This window comes from Phyllobates terribilis, unplaced genomic scaffold, assembly GCF_046119375.1.
Source record: "Phyllobates terribilis strain yellow unplaced genomic scaffold, ASM4611937v1 Scaffold_5__5_contigs__length_657084704, whole genome shotgun sequence".
Lineage (NCBI taxonomy): Eukaryota > Metazoa > Chordata > Amphibia > Anura > Dendrobatidae > Phyllobates > Phyllobates terribilis.
In genome coordinates, this window is record NW_027362765.1 from 186707730 (window position 1) to 186731958 (window position 24229).

At 43.7% G+C, this 24229-nt stretch overlaps 2 protein-coding genes across 2 annotated transcripts in view; one reads left to right on the forward strand and one right to left on the reverse strand.

Moving 5' to 3' along the window:
- Nucleotides 1–1667, forward strand: part of CNTD1 (cyclin N-terminal domain containing 1) — a 36827-nt gene extending 35160 nt beyond the window's left edge. The window contains exon 7 of the mRNA XM_073681142.1: nt 1445–1667. Within this exon, the coding sequence (XP_073537243.1) occupies nt 1445–1567 (123 nt within the window). The 3' untranslated portion in view covers nt 1568–1667. The remainder of the gene's footprint in view (nt 1–1444) is intronic.
- A 3050-nt stretch (nt 1668–4717) lies between these two features.
- Nucleotides 4718–22200, reverse strand: BECN1 (beclin 1). The gene is made up of 12 exons (XM_073683604.1): nt 22191–22200; nt 18587–18711; nt 17108–17172; nt 16841–16899; nt 14329–14419; nt 13483–13619; nt 11866–12060; nt 11268–11414; nt 9631–9780; nt 9314–9374; nt 7728–7870; nt 4718–5460 (listed from the first exon to the last, which is right to left on the reverse strand). The coding sequence occupies exons 2-12, from the start codon at nt 18705–18707 to the stop codon at nt 5292–5294; spliced, it is 1338 nt and encodes a 445-aa protein (XP_073539705.1). The 5' UTR covers nt 18708–18711; nt 22191–22200; the 3' UTR covers nt 4718–5291.
- Between the last annotated feature and the right edge of the window lie 2029 nt (nt 22201–24229).

Here is a 24229-nt window from a genome sequence, read left to right on the forward strand (position 1 = left end):
GGGCAGCTTTACCATCTGAGAAATTAAAGAACCTCATCCACAACTACCACAAAAGATTTCAAGCTGTCATTGATGCTAGAGGGGGCAATACACGGTATTAAGAACTGGGGTATGTGAACTTTTGATCAGGGTCATTTGGATGTTTTTGGTTGTCATTAAGATTTAAAAAGAGAAAACACAGTAGTTTGAAAATAAATAGCTTCACCCAACCAATAACCATGAGTGGAGAAAAAGTTTTTTTGTTATCATTCATATTCTCTGAAACAAGGCCAAGAAAGGAAAAATTCTGCCGGCGTATGTAAACTTTTGAGCACAAGTGTATGTGCCTTGCTATGGTGGAGTGGATTTGAGGGTGACTCAGATTCGGCCTTAGGGACAATCAGTACACTGCAGACAGCTGACTGCATGGGCAGGAGCTCTATGACCAAGACCAAGGATTGGGAGACCTTGGTTAGTTCGGCGAGCAATTGATATAAGGCTCTAGGGGAGAGAGTGCGCTATCCTCCTGGACAGTGGGGGGCTCCTTTGGGGCACACAACTCGTTATGGTGGGCAAGTGGGACTGAGTTAGATGGCAAGGACCAGTCCTCCTGTCCCTCTGTGTGGAAGCCCCAAACACTCTTGATGTGTTAGGGAGAATTGGGTCCTGCCTGGTAGACACGATGAGGTACGATGTGGATCAGACCACACTGTTCACTCGATCTCTAGGTGGGATGACAGGGTGAGCAATTACACCCTGTTGCCCGTAGTCACAAGCTGTATCTGAAAGAAAAAGGGAATGGGTCTGAACGCAGACCCATGTCTGCCTCCTTTGGACACTAAGCAAAAACTGATTAACTCCTCCTCAGCAGGCTACACCCACCAAATGGAACAGAGTTAATTTTTTTTTTTTGCCTAGTGTCAGCAGCATACACCCATGGTTTCCTGTGTCCCCAAAGAAGCGATAGAGAAAAGTAATTTTAAATTTAAACTTACTGAATATCAACTAATGAAAATCAGCCATTGCTTTTGAATTGTGGGTTGTCATAAAAATTGCCTGGACAAAAAGAAATGTACCCCTAGAAAAGATTGAAAATTGTTTAAACAAAGGAAAACAAAAGGTGTGTACTGTAATTTGATTACAAGTTTGTAGACACTTGTGAAGCTGTCAGTCTGCCTAGTTTAAATGAATAAAAGTAGTCACTGTGCTGTTTGGCATCATGCTTTTGTCCATGTGTGTGTATCAGTAATTTTAGGAGTTCCCATTGTAGCAATGCACAGGTTTGTCTCATTGCATAGATAGTAGCCAAAAACCACTGTAGATAAATCTGAGGGAGAATTACTGAAAATAACTTACCTTCACCATAACGCTGGAGATTTCCCTATTTTGACAATTTCTCTATCGTTAAGATTGACTTTGTTCTTTTTCAGTTTTCTAACATGTTCCTTTCTATAAATTTCTTTAGGTTTTGGATCATTTGAGTAACATCACAGGCATTTCAGTGAACTCAGTGTTTGATATGTGCTCTGCAATAATGAAGCATTGTGTAGGAGACACTGCCATGTTCAGTCACGAGGATTCACAATAACCTGTCAGCATACTGTATCCTATTAATGTGTTTAATGCTTTTTCTTTATGTTAATGAGATTGTCCCAAGTATCTACAGCATAGGTAATAACATGCTAATCAATGTGGAGCCAACCACTGGGACCCCACTGATTCTGAAATGTGCCATTAAAATGCAGCTGTGGTTGCACATACGCATCCTCGCACTGTTCATTGTCTAGGGATTGCTGGAGGTACAGCACTCCTCTTTCTTGCGCAGTCCTATAGATATTACAGAACCCCCTTTTCTCCAGATAGTTGGAGGTACCAGAAGTTAAATCTTCAATGATCTGCACGTTATCACATATCTTGTGGAGAGGTAATAAAAGGGATATACTAACTGTGTTTATATCATATCAAACTATCCTAAGGATTAATAAAACCACATACCTGGACCTTATGACTACATTCTGATTATTCGGTGTGGTTTGTAAATTAGAATATGAAAGAGTAAAAGTATAAAAAAATGTAAAAAACTGTCATCATATACTGACCTATTTTTAAATCGGGGTTTTTTATTTTTAAATTTTCATATCATAATCTGTATTTAAATTGATAAATAATCCACACCACTATCTTCACTCTCTGGACACAACCCCACTCAGGACATCCGGGACACAGAAGTCACTCTATCCATTGGTCCAGGTAACTACCGTATATTACTATGACATTTTGAGACCAGTCTGTATTACATCACCCATTATCTCACCTGACTTCATTTATTGCAGCCAGTACCCCACCAACCAGCAGGTGCAGCACGGCTACTCTCCTCACATCCATACACCAGGGAGCCTACCATCCTTCTTTTCTTAGCCAAACCCACTTCTTCACCATCTGCACCAACTAAACAACCCCCTTTATTTATTTTCTTTCCCTAGGGGATGACCATTACCCCATGCTCAAAACCGGTATTCCCAACATCTATCATACCTACCGTATAGGCTCTGTGTGGATCCTATCCACCAACAGGAATTCCGACCCTTCTTCTAGGACCGATTTTTTTTTTGGTCTAGCCACAGATTTTCAATTTTTTTCAATCAGGGGACTGTGAGGGCCATTGTAAAACCTTCAGCTTGCTCCTTTTGAGGTGGTCTATTGTGGATTTTGATGTGTGTTTAGAATCATTATCCATTTGTAGAAGTCATCCTCTTTTCAACATCAGCTTTTTTTCAGATGGCATTATGTTTGCATCAAGAATTTGTTGATATTTCATTGAATCCATTCTTCCTGCTACCTATGAAATGTTCCCCATGCTATTGAGTGCAATACAACCTCAAAGCATTGTAGATACACCCCCATGCTTAATGGTTGGCGAGATGTTCTTTTCCTGAAATTCTATGCCCCATTTTCTTCACACATACCTTTGATGATTGAGGCCAGAGTTCTATTTTAACCTCATCGGTCCACAGGACTTGTTTCCAAAATGCATCAGGCTTGTTTAGATGTTCTTTTGCATACTTCTGATGCTGAATTTTATGGTGAGGACGCAGGAGAGGTTTTCTTCTGATGACTCTTCCATGAAGGCCATATTTGTGCAGGTGTTTCCGAACTGTAGAACAATGTAACACAACTCCAGAGTCTAAATTTTTCTGAAGGTCTTTTGCAGTCAAGCGGGGGTTCTGATTTGTCTCTCTAGCAATCCTATGAGTAGCTCTCACTGAAACTTTGCCTGGTCTTCCAGACCTTATCTTGACCTCCACTGTTCTTGTTAACTGCCATTTGTTAACGAGGTTGTCCACTACTATATAAAATGACCCAATGTATTTAAACGGTGGAGGCAAGTATTTTTGTAAATGCCTTCTGCTGCGCTTCTTGCCTGTGAGCGGCGCAATTGCTGACAGCTCACAGGCATCACGTGACTCCTGGCTGAAGCCAGTTCTGGCATCGGTTGATGTCACGTCAAGTTCCGGCTGCAGCCGGGCGTGACTCAGTGACGCGCTCCTCGCCGATTGATGGGCTGTGGGCGGAGTTTCCCCGCACGTCACAGCCCAGTATATATGTTATACACGTGTGTGTGTGTGTAATCAGAGTATTAATATACTCTCCTATCGCCGCTTTCTCCAGGGTCCAGCTCAGTTTTTCTCTGCTTGCCAGCTCGAGTGGTCATCTTGTTCCGACCAGTGTCTTTTCTTGCTTCTTTCAATGTTCCATTGAGAGAAGAGGACGACAAGCTACTCAGCGCGTGACCGCAAACATGCAAGCAGCATATAAAGCGTCGAGTGATGACTACTTGAATTCTAACTGTGTGTATTACAGACTGTTGGCATTCGGCAGGATACAGTCACAGTTGCTGCCTGGCAAACCCTGTTTAAAAAGTGGCATTGCCTGTATCCGATACTTTAGATCTCCTCAAACTTTATTTGGTTTAAGAAAAAAAGTGGCACAGCACTGTCCATCAGAAAACAAAAAGTAAGCCTCCATGAATTCAGCCCAGGTGAAACAAGAACTGTCCAGATCAGTGGTAGGCAACACTACATCAGATGCCACCAGTCTATAGCCCCATTATATAAGATTTTGTTGTAGCATTCAACCCAGATGCAGCCCAAGAAACAGCAGAACCACATAGTCCTCTTCCTTATCTACTGCTACGCCAACTGGATGATGCTGCCACACGATCTATGCCTCCTCTAACATGGCATATTAAAGAGGTTTTCCACTACTTTATCATTGAGGACCTATCTTTAGGATAGGTCATCAATGTCCGACACCCGGCACCCCCGCCAATCAGCTATTCTCAGTAACGGCCGAAACTGTTGAGCTGCTGAGTCTTCTGGTAGTGGCCACAGCAGGGTACTGCACATCCGCCTCCATTCAAAATCAATAGGAGGTGGATGTGCAGTACCCTGCCGCAGCCACTCTTAGAAGATGGAGCAGCTCCACAATTGAGAGGTTCCAGCCACCGACACAGAGAACAGCTGATTGGTGAGCGTGCCGGGTGTCGGACCCGACTGATCAGACATTGATGATCTATGCTAAGGATGTCAACCTCTAACAGCTTGCCAGGGCAACGGAGCCATGGGCGGCTTCTGGATGCAGTGTGTGGCCAGTATCCATACACAAGTAGAGATTGAATCAGTAATAGAGTATTAAGGGTGAGGATTACAAAATAGTCTTTATTTCAGTGTTTTATTTTATCAGTGCACAGATGCTGGAAATATACATTACAAATATTTTTATATATTTTTTAAATTATATTTTTCAAACAACTATTGTAATACTACGTTATGAGTCCATTATTTGAATGAAGCGACTCCTATTGCTTGGGGTGCAAATATACAGGGACATGGTGTGGCTCTTTTGTCCCCTCCAGTTTGGCAGAAGAGTAAACAAATCTTCCTATACAGGTCTCTTGACTACGGAGACAAAAGTATTTTATAACTAAAAGTAGCAATATATACCCTTTAATTTCTATACAATTTTCTAAAGGTCTTGGGAAAAAAAGGTATTATATATTTTTTATAGCATTGACAATCCAAATACAATTTCCAGGCCTCCACCAATCCAGAGGTGCAAGAATACTTCTCTGACCACCAAGTCACTGCTTTGACATCAGAGGGAATAAATACTGCTGTGCATCTCCCAGTGCCAAAGGAGCCAGCCTCAGGCAGTGAAAGGGTTATACATAGCGGCATTACAAGAGCAGTCTTCCTTCGCGCTTATGATGATAGACATCAGTGAAATGTAAACTGTACTTCAGCGCCCTGATCTCACTTGTTATAAAACTGAGAAGAGACCCAAGCCAGCCCCCACTTCAGATTGGTCAGCATGAATTTTAGGGCCTTGGTCCACTGTTCCTCAGAGTTGAATTGTGTCTTGATGGAGTAGGAGCCACCATTGCCTCCAGTGTCCTCAATTTTACCCTTCTCAACATCCATCCTGGAAAAATATATAAAAGTATTCAAGACATACTGTGAATAAATAATCCAATTATTGTTAAAGATAAAAAAAAGATAGCTTGTAATGGCTATTCATATCCCTTTTTATGGGTATTGGAAACATGGTGGTTATAAAAAGGGTTACTAAGAATATGCATGGATCATTTATTTTTTAAGAAAGGCCATATATGTGTAATCATTGATAGTCTGACCCGCAGGACCTCCACCAAACAGCAGAAAGAAGGAGCTGTGAATGGAGCTGCAGAACCACTTTGAGCCGTACATATGGATGAGCTGTTGTGTCAGAGCCATACTGATCATACCCAGGGTTACCTAGTCTCAGGATATGACATCAATGTGCACTGCTCAAAAAATAAAGGGAACACTCAAATAACACATCCTAGATCTGAATGAATGAAATATTCTCATTGAATACTTTGTTCTGTACAAAGTTGAATGTGCTGACAACAAAATCACACAAATAATCAATGGAAATCAAATTTATTGACCAATGGAGGCCTGGATTTGGAGTCACCCCCAAAATTAAAGTGGAAAAACACACTACAGGCTGATCCACCTTTGATGTAATGTCCTTAAAACAAGTCAAAATGAGGCTCAGTATTGTGTGTGGCCTCCACGTGCCTGTATGACCTCCCTACAACGCCTGGGCATGCTCCTGATGAGGTTGCGGATGGTCTCCTGTGGGATCTCCTCCCAGACCTGGACTAAAGCATCCGCCAACTCCTGGACAGTCTGTGGTGCAACGTGACGTCGGTGGAAGGAGCGAGACGCGATGTCCCAGATGTGCTCAATCGGATTCAGGTCTGGGGAACGGGCGGGCCAGTCCATAGCTTCAATTCCTTCATCTTGCAGGAACTGCTGACACACTCCAGCCACATGAGGTCTGGCATTGTCCTGCATTAGGAGGAACCCAGGGCCAACCGCACTAGCATATCGTCTCACAAGGGGTCTGAGGATCTCATCTCAGTACCTAATGGCAGTCAGGCTACCTCTGGCAAGCACATGGAGGGTTGTGCGGCCCTCCAAAGAAATGCCACCCCACACCATTACTGACCCACCGTCAAACCGGTCATGCTGAAGGATGTTGCAGGCAGCAGATCGCTCTCCATGGCATCTCCAGACTCTGTCACGTCTGTCACATGTGCTCAGTGTGACCCTGCTTTCATCTGTGAAGAGCACAGGGCGCCAGTGGAGACTTTGCTAATCCTGGTGTTCTGTGGCAAATGCCAAGCGTCCTGCACGGTGTTGGGCTGTGAGCATAACCCCCATCTGTGGACGTCGGGCCCTCATACCACCCTCATGGAGTCGGTTTCTAACCGTTTGTGCAGACACATGCACATTTGTGGCCTGCTGGAGGTCATTTTGCAGGGTTCTGGCAGTGCTCCTCCTGTTCGTCCTTGCACAAAGGTAGAGGAAGCGGTCCTGCTGCTGGGTTGTTGCCCTCCTACGGCCCCCTCCACGTCTCCTGGTGTACTGGCCTGTCTCCTGGTAGCGCATCCAGCCTCTGGACACTACGCTGACAGACACAGCAAACCTTCTTGCCACAGCTCGCATTGATGTGCCATCCTGGATGAGCTGCACTACCTGAGCAACTTCTGTGGGTTGTAGAGTCTGTCTCATGCTACCACGAGTGTGAAAGCACAACCAACATTCAAAAGTGACCAAAACATCAGCCAGAAAGCATTGGTACTGAGATTGGGGCTGTGGTCCCCACCTGCAGAACTGCTCCTCTATCGAGGGTGTCTTGATAATTGCCAATAATTTCCATCTATTGTCTATTCCATTTGCACAACAGCATGTGAAATTGATTGTCAATCAGTGTTGCTTCCTAAGTGGACAGTTTGATTTCACAGAAGTTTGATTTACTTGGAGTTATATTCTGTTGTTTAAGTGTTCCCTTTATTTTTTTGAGCAGTGTATATTTATTGACAAACTATTTTATTGCCCCCCCCCCCCCTCAATCATGTTTATGCACAATAAAGTACCGCGGGAACCATCTTTGTAGCAGATAAAACCATAACCTCAACGGAAAAGTGTCAAAAGAAAAACAAAAAGTGACAACAGGACACTTAGACAATGGTGGTAGCATGTACTCCATATTATTTAATGCATCTTTATATTACCCTCTTTATCGGTACTGTGTGTCCATAATCACAGCACTGTCAAGGATAGACCTGGTACATCAGAAGAGCAGCGTTTTACCAGTCTATATACTATATTCAGATTTGTGTATATCATGTCACTGACCTATAAGGGAGGCAGAATCCAGTGTCCCCTCTTTCCACTTCTTCCTTAAATTGCTGCACGCAATCCAGGAAGGCCACCATTGCATGGTCAAACTTATTATCCCAGAAGAACCTTAAGCCTCCGGAACAGTAGAGGGGAAGCTCCTAAGGGAAAAAAAAAAAGTCATGTCCAAGGGTTAAGCAAAAAGATATGTTGGACAATTGTCTTGCGGCCAAGACAGCAGTCTGTGGTCACCATAACAGATGCCTTTCCCATACCTGCCAGCATCCCCAACACGCTTTCTGATTAGTTAGCCTGGCACTGCGCCATGCGTGCAACGCAACATTTATGTTGTGCTGGGCCCAATTATCAGAAGAGGCGCAGTGGATGTCGCCAGGATGTAGGAAGTTCACAGGTCTCTGGTCTGATGGCTAAGGGCTACGGTCAAAATCGCTGAACCTGGGTTCAGGGAATCTTTATGCTTAACTCCATCATACAGAATGCATTATCAATGAATGGTGTAACAAAACAGACAGTGCCTGACAAAATGCTGAGAGGCAAATGTGTTATCCCCCTTTCTCTGCTAGATTTCTAAGACTTAAGATAGACAAAACAGAATTCATCTTCTCCCCCCCTACACCCTCCAATAAACCTATCAAAGTCAATGGCTGCTCACTCTACCCAGTCCCACAAGCTCGCTACCTCGGGGTGACACTTAACTCTAATCTCTCCTTCAAATGCCATATCCAAGCACTTTCCACTTCCTGTTGACTCCAACTTAAAAATATCTCCCGGATCCGCACATTCCTTAATCAAGAATCTACAAAAACCTTAGTCCATGCCCTCATCATCTCCTGCCTTGACTACTGCAACCTCCTGCTCTGTGGCCTCCCCTTTAACACGCTAGCATTCCTCCATTCTATCCTAAACTCAGCTGCCCGACTAATCCACCTGTCGTCGTTCCCCCACCCCCCCGCTATTCCTAGGCCTCCCCCATCTGTCAATCCTTTCACTGGCTCCCCATTGCCCAGAGACTCCAGTTCAAAACCCTAACCTTGTAGAAAGCCATCCACAACCTGTCTCCTCCATATATCTGTGACCTAATCTCCCGGTACTTACCTGCACGCAGCCACCGATCTACACAAGATCTCCTGCTCTACTACCCTCTTATGTCCTCTTCCCACAATCGCATACAAGATTTCTCCCGTGCATCCCCCCCCTATACTGGAGCTCTCTACCCCAACATATCAGACTCTCGCCTACCATGGAAACCTTCAAATCCCCACCTCTTCCGACAAGCCTACAACCTGCATTAACCATCGCTCCACCATACCGCTGCACGACCAGCTCTACCCGCACATCCCATGTAGACTGAGCCCTCGCGGGTAGGGTCCTCTCCTCTCCTGTACCAGTCGGTGACTTATATTGTTTAAGATTATTGTACTTGTTTTGTTTTTTTATTATATATACACACACCCATTTTCACATGTAAAGCGCCATGGAATAAATGGCGCTATAATAATAATTAATAATATCCTAGTGCATACTCAGTATATGCTTTGTGAAGATTTTAATTTCTATACATTTGCATGTCATTTTAGGATTACCTTGGACTTGTCTGTGAGGGACTCCAAATAAGAATGGTTTCCAAATGGCACCAAACGATATCTAAATTAGGGAAATTAGTCATGGCATAACAAAACATTGCCAAATAACAGAATGACATCTACATTAAATCCACGGCAATTTTTACAAAATAGTGCTACTGTTATTTAAATGTGTTATCCAATTACAATACACCCATCCACATTTCCTATTAGGTCCCCATTCTAGAGCACTGCTGTATTGAGTACCTCCCGCTCTGGAGAAGGGCGCTATTACTAAACCTCTACTTCTAGGAAACAGTATTGTGTACTGTACTTACCTCTGGAACTCTAGCCCCATCTTGTTAGCCAAGGCATGGAGAAGTAACACGGTTTGACCCCAAGCTGCGTTTATCTCGTTCCACTCCACAGGAACACTTGGTAGTCGACCAAGCCGGAAATTGTTGATGGTGCCAAACTGTCCACTATGCCTATTATAAGAAGGATTTGTGAGAGGAGACTAAGGGCACTTTTGAAAGAGCCGGCCATGGCCATTAAAAGCCCGCCTATTGGCCACATGCAAGTCCATCAGTGGTTGGTTAATAACATTCTGTGCGCACATAACGATTGGTAATAGATGTCTTATACGCGCACACACACCAATCCTATTTTTTGTCTTGTTTACACAAAACGATGCGCTGCCAAAATCAATGATTTTTTATCAAGCTTAAAATTAATTTGACCCATCAGAGGAAAAAAGGCCAAATAATCAGTAACCAGCATCCCTACTAACATTCATTCTCTGATCGGCCAAATCTAAAATGGGCCTTAGAGGGGTACTCCGGGGAGATCTAAATAGATTTTAATCCAGTGGTTAAAACTATAAGGTCTCATATCGTCTTCCTATTCTTATATGCCACTTCATGTGATTTTACTATTACTCATAACTGTCACCTCACAACAGTAATGCTGCTCCTGATTGCTCCCCCTCTATTCTGGGACACTACGTCACAGATCAAGGGGCATGGCTTGTGTCTTACTCCTTATATGCAAGCCAGCCCCTGACCAAGAGTTATCACAGTCTATGTGCTGGATTGATGTCCTCCTCCCCCTATACCCAGTACTATACTGCCTTTGCTCTCTCCCCGATACTCCAGCTTTAACACTGCACTGCTTAGCAGGTCACATACAAGCTATAAAAGGTGACGTAGAACGAGCCACGTCATCACACATTATGCATACCCATGACTCAGTCTAGGCCACTTCTCAGCTCTTATGTGACACATAAGCATGGCATTATAGCAGGTAGGGGGAAGAGGTGAAAGCAAACCCACTGACAGCCAGTTATGAGCATTTGTCAGGGGTATGACTTACAAAAGGAGCAAGATGCAAGTCATGCCCCCCGATCTGAGACTGAAGAGAAAAGGCTTGGTCAGGGGGCTGGCTAGCCTAAGAAGCTAGCCATGCCCCTGATCTGAGAAAGAGCGCCAGAAGGGAGGGAGAGCATTCAGGAGCAGAAACAGTGTTACCTGAGGTCACAGTGACAAGCAGTAAAATCACACGAGGCATCATAAGAACAGGATGAGGGACACTCGCCTTTATAGTTTTAGACAGAATATGTATTGAAATTTTTATCTTCCTGCAGCTCCCCTTTTAGGCCACGGCCCCACTATCAGTATTCGGTCAGTATTATTTCTCTGGAGTGGGAGCCAAAACCAGGAGTGGGTGATAAATGCAGAATTGATGACTTGTTTCTATTCTACCTTTTCTCTGATTGTTCCTTGTCTGGTTTTGGCTCCCGCTCCTGAGAAAAAATACTGACCGAATACTTATAGTGGGGCCAAGGCCTAAGATTGCCACAATATACTGCTTATATTTTTAGAGCAACTCTAAAAGCGAGTTTTCTGGTTCATATATCCAATTAGCATTACTAATAAGTACAAGTATACAGCAGAAGTATTCTAGTATATAGACTTACCATATGTGGAAGGTGGCATTAAAGACATTAGTCTTCTTGAGTTTGTCAAGCTGACTCTGAGCATATCTCATCTGATTGTCCACACTCTTCAACTCATCATCCAGGTCTAACTGTTGACGCTTGAACTCACAGTACTCTTTTTGGTACCTTTGTTGTAAAGAAACAGTACCAATTAAAAGGGGGTATTCCCATTTTATTCATGTTTGATATAGCCTGAGGATTTGCTAAAAACATCTGATTGATGCGGGTCCCAACTGTGTCTACAGGGCTGGGGTCTGGCGAAAGCTATCAGGGTAGAGGTGGCCGCGCATTTGCATAATGATGAAATTACTTCAAGGGAACATCTTACCAGAAAAATGCTATTAACCTGCAGATGTGGGGTTAATATGCAGGTTAATAGCTTTATTAACCTGCCCGGCGCCTACACGTGCAGGCGCCGGGCAGGGTAATGCTATTAATCCCATATCTGCAGGTTAATAGCTTCTTTTTTTTTTCTGGTAACAGGTTCCCTTTAAAATAAGCATATAATGCAGTGGTATTATTAATTTGGACACATATGCAAAAGGCCTCCCTCCATGGGTCCTTCACAGATACTCACTGCGCCTCCTCCTTCTCCAGCATATCGGCTTCTTTTTGCACTTTTTCAATGTCTTTAGCCACTTGCTCTCGGTTTCTCTCAACCTCCTCTAGCTCCTGAATCAGTCTTTCTTCATCCTCTGCGAGCTCCTTCAGCTTGGCTTCCAGTTTTTCTTTGTCATCATCATTCATTTTCTCAAGGATTTCAAGGCAACGTCTATAAGAAACGGACATGATCAATGAAAAATTATGGACAGCTCCCAAGATAGAAATCTGAAACGGAATCTGTCACCAGGTTTTTGCTACCACATCTCAGAGCAGCATGATGTAGAGGCATAGACCCCGATTCCAGTGATATGTCATTTAAAGGGCTGCTTTCTGCAGTTTTGGTAAAAATCACTATTTTATTTGCTGCAGATCTACTAGTTCTCTGAATGCCGAGCTCTGTATAACCCAGCCTACACCACTGATTGCCAGCTTTCTGTGTACACTGTGCATAGGCAGAAAACTGACAGTCAGTGGTCGGGGCTATACAGAGCTGATGAATGTGGGAGACTACATAGAAGCAGGTTTACTAATCACCTAGTGATTATCTCTTGCTGATAAAACAGCGATTTTATCAAAACAACAGCATGCAGCTCAGTAAGTGATACAACCCTGGAATCAGGGCCTCTGTCTATACATTATACCGCTCTTAGATTAGGTGGCAAAAACTTGGTGACAGATTCCCTTTAAAAGGGATTGGCCACTTTCTAGTCCTAATCTGCATACTGATCTGGGCAATCAGCAATATAAACAAGCATGCACAGCAATCAAGATGGTGGAAGTCATGTGATTTACTAACGGGACCAATCCTCAGTCTTTTTCTGTGCATGAGCTGAAATTTTTCAGGTATAGGCAGCAGAATCTTTAGTGTATGCAGGTGAATGGAAGATGACAGGGCCCCAGGAAGACGACAGACTTGTGATAATCACATCCTAAAAGGTTTTTTTCCAAGTTGAATCTTCAGGAGTGCACCTATCCCGGCCTCCAGCTCCCTGCTTTGCCGGGACTGTGCGCTTCTGAAGACTCCCAGTTGCGGACATGATAAAGCCGCTGGTCCAAATTGTGTCCTATCCCATGCTGCAAGCAATGACAGCTTTGCTTAGGCTGCATGGGAAAAGTGCAGGAGAACAGGCAGGCTGTAAATCATACCTAGGCTGCGCGAACAGGCTCTAAGAGACCACGCTGGGAATGCAAGGTGGCTGCCTGCTGTACATTAGAGAAGGAAAAGTTCCTAGGTTCTTGAGAGCAAAGAGGATTTTTAATAAGAGGTAAATTGCTAAGTTGCTTGTTTTTACAAGCACTTTTCGATTTTACCCATTTATGAACTGCGAGTCGCAGTAATGCCTTTTCCAAAGGCCACATGCGAAGCTAAATCAAGGTTTCAACCAAAAATAGATAATATTTTTCCACTTAACAGGGTTGTGCAGGAATACTCTTCTGCTTGATCTGATCTGCCATGTTGTGTCTGTTCAGCCCCTTTAAGAATTACTGTCTCAGATGAAAGTGATGTCACTACAAAGCCTGGTATTCTTTGGTACCACAAGTATCTTCTGGGTCATATTTGCTATAAAACACACTGATCCATGCCACATACTTGTAATTCTGGCACTCATTCTCTGTGATGTTCAGCTGGGTATCAAGCTGATCCAGGAGGGTGTCTGTACACTCCTCACAAAGAGGGTGGTCCACATCTGTCTGACCTGACATGATGTCAAAGAGATCTCCTGTCACCTGGAACACACAAGAGAACACTGCACATTTCAGAAGAATATATACTTTCCTCATTAGGAGTTGCAATTAAAGAGGAGTTCTGGTTTATTTAATCAGCGTATCATTGATACGTTCTATAACTTTCTAATTTCCTTTTTGTGTTAATTTCACACCATTTTCCAGATATTACTGTCAGTGAATGAGAACACACGCGTTTCCATTCAGAGGCAGCAATCATGTACATACCGGAGTTTGCTGCAGCAGATTTATTTTGCTCAGACTGGATACAATTCTTTGCAGCTTCTGTTAAGGGTAACTATCATTTCATACCTGCCATAGTAAGGACGGGTTCACAAAGTTCCTGCTCTATGTTGGTTGCCCCAATGTAGCCATTCAGTATAAATTAGTCTAAAGTCTGCAACTCACCTCCTTTCTGGGGGTCTTTTTCTTTTGTAACCGTTTATAGGACAGGTACATTAGCAGTCGTGTCCTTGTCACCACAGAACAGGTCATAAATGATCGCAGGCTAATTAGGTCTTAGAGAGCGTGTGGAAATATTAACTGCTTATATGCATTACAGACCGTTAAATAGAGCAGAGTTTGCACATGTTCATAATGCTTCATTCACACAGCGGACTTTGGGCCCCCAGTTGTCAGGATCAGCGGGAAGGCTGCGTTTCTACATAAAACCTTTTTAGTGCCGGCAAGAAGTTAAATGGATGAGCTCTACCTTGAGTCTTCTACTTAGGTTCTCCATGGTGCCACCATCAGATGCTTCTCCTATCAGGGTAAAGCTGTTTGCACTCTCTGTGGACATCATCCTAAAAGAAAAAGGTACGTCTAGTATGAAAACTAAAAAGGGTTTTCCACTGTAAGGAAATTGAACACCAACTGCTCTTACATACCTAAAATAACAAACACCATGCACTCACCTTCCGCGGGTCCAGTGCCGGCTCCCCACCACTACTTGGGTCTCAGTATTTTGGCTGCAGTGATAACGCGTACTGTCAACCTGATATTAGTGCTGCAGCCAATCAATGAGCTCAGCGGCTTGTGCAGACTACCTCGACTAAGCCTGTTGAGCTCAGTGATTGGCTGAAGCAGTAACATCAAGTCGACAGTATGCATCACTGTTGCAGCCAATCACTGAGCTCCGCGGCTTGTGCCATGTACCTTGGCACAGCTGTAAAGGTCAATAATTGGCTGCAGCGGTAATGCGCGTTGTCAACATGGCATCAATGCTAGAGCCAGAACACCAAGACCCAAGCAGTGGCAGGGAGCTGGCACTAGAGTCTGTGAGTGCGAGCACCAGCTCTGTTTTTTAATGTAGACATACAGAGGATCGTTTGGGGTCCACTTTCTTTAATGTGGGAAACCCTTTAACAATACAAGCTGACTGCATTTGGCCGCCCCACTTCCACATCACAGCAATGGCGGTTACACCTTCCTATATTTCTACTGTGACAGCCAAACAGCTGGGAAACAGTAAGTATGGGCAATGTCAATTCTAATGCGCACAGTACAAACTATCCCAGAGACCAGGGCTCCAGCATGTCTGTTTTCATAACAAAATGCAAACATATCCGAATACAAGTGAGATGTTTCCTAAGGGAAGTTCGGAAATGTTTTATATCTCCTTTGCGATAGGATCTTTAGATTTAAAAGAAATCTGTAGTAGGAAACTGCTCTCCAGAAACCACGAACAGCTCCGTACACATGGCGATACTTGGCCCGTCCACTTCATGATCATTGTATGGACAGGTCTATGGTTTATTTCACAATATCTGAAGCACTAAGTCTTAGTCCATGTTCCCACAGAGCGTAAATGTCACATTTTATTCAAAGTGGATGAGATTTCATTCATAAATCTCGTGCCTGCTCCGTGTTTAAAGACGCTGTTCAACTGTGCGGGGTTTTTTACCTACAGACTTCTGCACTAAACAGCGCATGGGGAAAAAAAAGAAAAAGAAAAGAAAAAAAAAAAAATCAGCAAGAGATGCAATGCAGATTGCTATTGTGTATTTGGGTGCAGACACTTACAAAATGAAAGCAAAAAAAACCAAAAAAAAAAACATGGCCTTGGTGTTCCTTAAAAGGGGTTGTCCAATCTTAGAGTGACTGCACACTTGTAGCCTATGTGACTGCAGACTTGTGAATCCTCACATTGCGCACTGTGAGGATTCTCCGATGCTGGCACCAGGAGCGTGACCGCAAGTATGTGGACTGCATACATGCATTCAAGTGCCGAATATACATGCGCGACCTCACTTAAAGGGGGTTTTCCCACAAACAAAAGTTCATTTTAAAAATTCTCTATGTCTGACCGTGTACGGAGCATACCACATCTCCTGGGCAGGGGAGGAAGCAAAAGAGTATACAGACACTACAGCAGGGGATCGCAGAGGATTCATTTTGTGAGGTAACATATTTCACTGCCTGTTTTTAAACAATATTTTACCTCACAAAATGAATCCTCTACGATCCCCTGCTGTAATATCTGTATTGTCTTTTGCTTCCTCCCCTGCCCAGGAGATGTGGTGTGTTCCGTACACGGTCAGATACAGACAATTTTTAAAATGAACTTTTCTTGGTGGGAAAACCCCTTTAATGCAAGTGTACTGAGCGAGACCAGAGAAGTCTAGTCGGAATGTGGCTGGAAGCATACAAATCGCATACTTGCAGTCACCTGACCGCCCGCTCCCAGCGCCAGCACCTGAGACTACTCCAAGTGCGCATTATGTGAGGATTCACAAGTCTAAAGTCACGGAGTGACTGCAGACTTGTAGCCTAAGGCCACACAACCCCTTTAAACACTGGTAGATACACTGGCAGCAATACTCTTGAATGTAAAATCTGTAATGTCTACAGTTTGCATTCCAGCTGGTGGCAGAATCATTTTGCTCATTTGTCAGCCGCTCGCTGGCACGTTTACATTGGCAACGATTGGAAGAAAAAAAAAAAAGTGTTCCTTAGAATGCTCGCTGTCAATCATCGATCCATATTAGAGGGCCTTTACTCTCTGCTAGCGGACTCCGAAGACCACCAATCCTCCAGTGGAAATTCATGAAAAAAAAAAAAAGGGAAACTTCAGTCTACATGTGAAGCTGGAAGCCATGAGGCCTACCCAACACAACAAGCTTCCTTCATTTACTCAGCCCACAGTCTCTTTAAGATAGGTAGCTAGATGTCCCTGGAATTAACCCTTTCATTTTCTATGAATAATGTGCACCAGACGACGGTACCTGGCAGGTGGGATTAATCTTCTGGATACTCCATCTGGTCTGTTTTCTACAAAGGTTTCCTAGGAAAAGAATACATCATTTCTAATCTTTAAAAACAAATAGTAAAGTAGTCAGCTTAGATTTAATGGTAACATTGCAGAATACTCTTAAAGTTCCTCTAGGATGCCATGATAATGCTGCGAGAAGAAATCACTTTATACACTTATATCATTTTTTGTAAGCTCATAATAACCACCTAAGTGCTAGAAATAAATGGGATTTTGTTACCTCAGTAGTTCCCTCCTCTTCTTGAGTTTCCCCTGGCTTCACTGCAGCCGTTGACACCAGTGGGGCTGAAATGGAATATGGACGGTTCAGTATTAAAAGCACCACTCCAGCGGTCTTTTGTTTTTTTATTTTACCGCTAGAGTGGTGCAACTAATCTAACTAAGTTCCCTGCCCCTTGTAATTTACTCATCAGCCGCCATCTTCTTTTATCAGCGCCGCTCCGGTCGTCTTCTGCAGGTTGTGATCTGCTGGATCTCTCCAGTGTTTGCTGGGCGAGCCAGGAGGTCATTTCTCAATGTAAGGGCTCATACTCATCTGAGAGAAAAACGGACAAGTGCAATCCAATAAAAAAGATATATATATCGGATTGGACTCTGACCAATGTTATTCAATGGGTTACATCTCATCTGTGATTTTTTTTTCTCAGCTAAAATCAGCATGCTGCGATTTGCCGTGCATCTCGGACAAGACTCGCCAATGCAAGTCAAAGGGTGCAAAAAAAAAAAGGACGGCACACGAACCATCCATATGCAATCCGATTTTTACAGATACTTTACCATTCTGTAGCACAGAACACTGTAAATGGTCCTGTAAATGATTGCAGAATAATAGTTCCAGAGAAAAAAAAAAAAGCATTGCATACGGATGCTAAGTGTGAAAAATCGCATTTTCCTCTCATGAAAGTCGCATGACACTCGTCATTTTCGGTCCAGATATCGGAACGTTTTTTTTCACACATATGGGTATGAGCCCTAAGTCTGAGAGCCAGAATGAGGCCAGTGCGAGGCTCTCATAGACTTACATTGAGAGCTTGTGTCTGTTACCTCCGACTTCCGGTCAGCCAGAAGTTGCAGTCACAAGATGGCGCCGCAGAACCAGAGTAGCACTGGGAAGAGCTGAAGATGGTGACTGGTTAGAATATTACTAGGGTCTGAGGACTTGGATTAGGGGCACCACTCCAGCATGGAAATAAAAAAAAAAAAAAATGCTGGATTCAGTTCACGTTGTGTGTCTCATGGAAGTCACAGCAGAACTGATAGATTGGCCCACTATACCCACACATCAGCTATGCCAAGGATTTCTACCAATCCCAAGAATAGGGCGCTTCAGTTCCCCATTTGAATGGACAGATGATCGCCCAGGTGTACCACCATTCATTGTCTATGGGAATAACGTACATACTTTACAGCTATACAAGCAATAAATGGGGTAGGCATGACAATAGCTTCAATGAAAACAGTGGACCCAACATCCAATGAGAAAAAAAAGAAAGAAAAAACACCACAATCGACCCTACTGATCTATAAAGGGGTCTGTTGGGTTTCCCTCTAAGTATCCAACACGTTAATGGCCAAAACAATGCAAAATGCTGGGTTATATTGTCCAGTATTTTTAGAAGAATCTGCATCAGAGTCTCCCACACAGATGTGAACAGACAAGCAGCGGACCATTTCCCCGGCCAAAGACCAAGTGACCCACCTGTAAGCTCCTGCATGGTGACTTTATCCAGGATCTTGAAGGAGGTGTCTAGCTTTAATGGCTGGCTGCATCGCTGACATACAAAGCTCACTTGCATTGTGGAGGATTTAGAAGTCTCCATTTTCCTGAGCAATTTTGGAAAGATAGTACACCCAAATGAATGAGACAAACTGAATCAATACTTATTAGCAATATTACTTAAAAACTACAGAAAATTAAAAAGATTTGCAGGATCCTGTCCCAGTGGCCACCGGACCAAAGCCCTGCACTACACCTCCTGGGTGGCAGAATCCTCAGCGACTCTTCTGATTAGTACGCTCGGCGTGATGTCATGCATGCGCTGTGTCACAACAGGCCTTCCAATCAGAAGAGGAGCTTGGGATTCTAGCAAGTAGGAAGTAGTTCACGTGGCTCTGGTCTGGAAGCCACGGAGTACCGAAATAGAGCTGGACAGGGTCCTGCAAGTCTTCTTGGTCATCTTTACTTAAAGCGCACCTGTCAGCAGGATTGTGCTCAGTAAACTACATACACTGTCAGGTGGGCGACATTACATGGATTAAAATGATACCTTGCTTGATGAAATCAGTCCTGAGGTTGTTGTGTAATCTTTACTTTGTTTGGAGATAATGATATGCTCGTGCTCCGGGGTGGCCTCTCTATCTGGTGCTCTGCTTACATATTCATCTGTATGCTTTTATGACAGCTCACTGTGCCTTTACTGACCTGCCTCCTAATTTACCTAGCCCTGCACTACTAGATGCATTATGTAAAATAGGAGGCAGGTCAGTGAAGGCACAGTGACATGTCATAACAGCATACAGATGAATTTGTAAGCAAAGCACCAGATAGAGCGCCCCCCCCCCCCAAAGCATGGGCATATCATTATCTCCAAACTTAAAGTAAAGATTACACAAGAACCACAGGATGGATTTCATCCACCAAGGTATCATTTTAGTCAGTGTAATGTCGCCCACCAGACATTGTATGTAGTTTACTAAGCACAATCCTGCTGACAGGTGAGCTTTAAAACCTAATAATCAGGTACCCTTCAGCACTACAGAGACTTTGTAAGGCCCATGTGTTAGAAAGTGTCAGATGTTTGTGTGGTGCTACGATTGTACGCCTAGAGCTTTAAGCTCCTTTATTCTAAAAGCTGATGGTACAGTATGTATCAGAAGGATAGATCAGGTAAATCCTATAGATTCTAATTATTCTTTTGCTACGCTTTTCAGAGCCACAGCTAGCCTGGCTTCCTTGTTGCTGGAGGATAGGAGCTTCTGATTGATTGACCGATCCCAGCGGTGCTGCTGGCATGAGGGTGGGCTCATCTAATATCATGGGAGTAACCCTTTAAGGGAATGGCTGCCCTAAATTTACAGCATAATGATAACAGGGTCTATAGGCACACACACAAGTAAAAGTGTTCCTTGGGCTTGGAGGAAACTCACTACTGCAAGGAGATCTCATTCTCAACATGGAATCAGTGATTGTATAGCGGATAATGAAAAATACTTCCAGTAAAAATTGTACAATAAATATGAAATATCTCGGTAAAAGTGCAGGTTAATTGTCATGGGTTATATTATGCATATTGCCGGCTTACACAAAGGTAATACAGTCATCAATTACAAAGATTCTTATAGTATCATTCGACTCAGTCAAACACTTCTGGTGCCACTAATAGAATTAAAGGGGTTGTCTTGGACCTTAACATTAAGTCTTATCCTTAGGCTAAGTGTTCAGTGTCTGATCGGTGGAGGTACAACACCCGGCACTCCCACTGGTCAGCAGTTCCCGATGTCAGCCCAGTTACGGAGTTGCATAGCACATCCCTGTCGACTGTATAGTTGCCGCGGCCGTGTACTGGACATCCACCACCTAGTCAAACCAACATGGGGAGTGTGTGCAGTACAAGGCCGTGGCCACTATTCCATCGACAAAGCTGTGCAACTCCGTAACTGAGCAGTTCTGGCCGCCGCCAACATCGGGAACAGCTGATCGGCGGGGGTGACATTGATTACCTATCCTAAGGATAAGCCATCAATGTGAAAGTCCCAGACAATCTCTTTAATTAGTATGTCACACAGTAGATAAGCCAATATTTTTGACCACTGGGTTACTATAGGGGCCATGAGTTGGGCCCCCTCCCTGGTGTTCTGATTTAAACTGTGTCCTAAGGATGCAGATACAGCTGAATTGAAAGGTTGGCCCGGTAACCATCAGCTCCAGCGAACAGGGTTAGGTAGGTAGTGGTTTTGTTGTTGTTTTTTTATTTTGTCAGTGCACTATTCTGTGTGGGAAGGAGGGGCACTGTGGGGGCATCATAGTGTGTGTGGGAGCTATGGTGGCATCTTAATGTGTGGGGGCCTCAGAGTTTGGTGGAACTATGTTGGCATCTGGTTGTATGCAGGGCAGGGGAACTATGGTGGCATCCCAGTGTATAAGTGTCACTGCGGGGTAACTATGGTGGCATCGGAGTGAGTGTGGAGTACCATGTGGGGCATCATACTGTATTGGGAGGCATCAGAGTGAGAGTGTGTGAGTTGTCACCGTACTGTGTTGGATGAAATCGTAGAAGCATAATATTTGAGATTATTATTATTTATATAGCGCCATTGATTCCATGGTGCTGTACATAAGAAGGGGGTTACATACAAAATACAGATATCACTTACAGTAAGCTAACAATGATAGGCTGGTACAGAGGGAAGAGGACTCGGCTCTTGCGGGCTTACATTCTACAGGAATGGGGAAGGAGACAGTAGGTTGGGGGTCCTCTGCGAGTGGCAGCTTTGGGGCATCATACTGTGTGGGGAGCACTGTGAAAGTTATATACTGTGGGGGACATCGGTCTATGTGTGAGAATCATACTGCGTGGTGACACATCAAATTGTATGGAGGACATTAAAAAGTTATTGTAGTTGATGCGAACACTAAGCAGTGTCAATACGGGCTCTATTTTTGTTCATGTCCAAACACATTTCCCTCTACCTCTTCTTAAAGGTTGGGAGATCTGACTGTCTGGGACTGCGACCAAGGCACAGTGACCCACCAAATAATTGTTTGGGTTTTTTGGGGGGAGGGGTAAGGGGATTTGGATTTTTACTCTGTACGCCTCTACAATTCCACCAGTCTTTGTCCAGTCAGTGATGCACGGACACAGAGGCTGGTGACTGATGAATGTCAGTACATTGATGCTTTAGAGTGGTGTAATCCCATAGAGACCAGCGATGGATGTACACATCTGACCTCCATTAGGGGGATATGTGGCCGCATCAACATCCCGATGGGATCGGAGAAGGTTTCCCATTTTACTATATGGGCGATTCTCAGCTGATTGGAGCGGAGCCCAAGATCCAGGGAATGAGAAAGAAGCAGCGCCTAAATGTCCATGGGAGGAAACAGCTACAGGAGGGGAAGACAGCGATGGATCATAGGCCCTTCGTATTCTCTATAATAGATGGGCGAATAGGATGTGGCACTACAAGGAGCAGCATGCCCTGGACCTAGAGGTGTGTGTGTGTGTGTGTATATACACACACCCGAAAATCACTAGTAGCCGCCATACCCTTCCCCAGGACGGTACACTGGGCTCCGCACTTACCTGCTCCCCAGCCCCCAGAGATTCAGGGCAGACGAGGCGCTGACAACATCCCTGTATGATCTGCCCGCAGGATGTTATTCTAATCAAAGCCTCTATACGGAAGAAGGGCGGACGTGACGTCACATCTTCTGCAACTAAGGGAAGAGAAGACGGGCTCTGTCACGTGGTATGTCGACCTATCACTGACCGAACTCGCCTGTTACTCGCATGTTAGCGCTGCACGGCTGTGCCAGGGAAGCAGCAGATCCAATGTATCGCGATTGGTTGTGAAGGTTCCCGATAGTGCGGGATGTTTAGGATGCAGTGTCCTGGGCGTTGTTACAGGATCTCTGCCATGTGAATTTAAGATGGTTATTGCTGGAGCCAAGGGATCCTGATCACTATGAAACACAAAGATCAGTACTGTGGGAGACTACAACCCCCAACAAGTCCTGACAACCTGCACTAGGGCAGAGTTATCTGGACAGCTAAATATATATATATATATATATATATATATATATATATATATGTATATATAATATTCTTGTCCTCCCCTGATAACAAGTGAGCTTAAAAGAAGAACTCGGGCTAAGGGTCCATACCAATATGTGTGAAAAAAAACCTTCTGATATCTGGACCCAAAAAAACGGACGAGTGTCATGCGATGTTCATGCCAGAACAATGCGATTTTTCACACCTAGCATCCAATTTGCATCTGATTGTCATGCGTATGCAATCCAACTGCAATGCGATCTTTAACATGTGCTTTTACACAGAGGAATTCTCTATGTAATTTATACATAGTTTTCCAAGGAAATATTCTTCACTCCATATTCATATATATATATATATATATATATATATATATATATATATATGATAGATATACAGATAGATACATACAGAAATATATTTGCATAGATATAAATATGTGAGTGAGATATATAGTCAGTGGTTTGCTTGTGTTGCTTACTATACATGTAATTTATTATTAAATTAAAGAATTTTGGAGAAAAATATTGAATGAATGCCGTTCACCTTACTGACGTCACCGCGAGTGTGAGAACTTTCCCTCTGCGAGCATGCGCTGATGTCATTGAGATGACCGGAGAACTTTCTCACGCTCGCGCTGACGTCAATAAGGTGGAGTTCATATGATATGAACCTTGCTCAACTTGACAGGTGTTTAAAAATTGGACGTTATTGTCCGAGTGCCATGCGATTTTTTTCTCGCACCCATTGACTTGCATTGATGAGTCTCGTCCAAGATACACGGCATTACGCAGCATGCTGTGATTTTTTTTCTCAGTCCAATTTCAGCTGAGAAAAAAATTGCAGATGAGATGTAATCCATTGAATAACATTGATCAGAGTGCATTCCGATATTTTATCGGATTACATTCGTCCGTTTTTCACGCAAATGAGTATGAGCCTTAAGGCTATGTGCCCACGAAGCAGTAATGCTCCGGATTTTTTCTGCATCTCCCTGGCAGGAAAAATACATGCGGATTGTACATGCGGATTGTACATGCGTTTTTCCTGCCAGGTACAAGCGGAAGTGAAGCGTTCTTCACATGCATTTCCGCATGCGGGTTGTCAAGCGCTTTCCAAGCGATTTTAGCATCACTTGGAAAGTGCTTGACAACTTGGTCACACTTTATAAATCCATGCCATAGGCATTAAAACAACTGCCGATCGGCAAAAGTCGTATCACTCCGCCAGTCGGTCAGTGTAAAAGAATCCTAATGCCATGAGAACACGTTGAGTTTTTGGTGAGTTTTTTACCTCAGTATTTGTAAGCCAAAATCAGGAGAGGAACAATCAGAGGAAAAGTATAACAGAAACACGTCACCACTTCTGTATTTATCACCCACTCCTGGTTTTGACGTACAAATACGGAGATAAAATACTGACCAAATACTGAACGTGTGCACGTGGCCAAAGGCTTGAGCTACACTGCCACTTTTTATGGCGCTACTGATTGATTTTAACTACCTACAGCTGTAGTCCAAAGCAATGTATTGAGTTGTATGGAATTGGGTGAACCTCAGCTGACA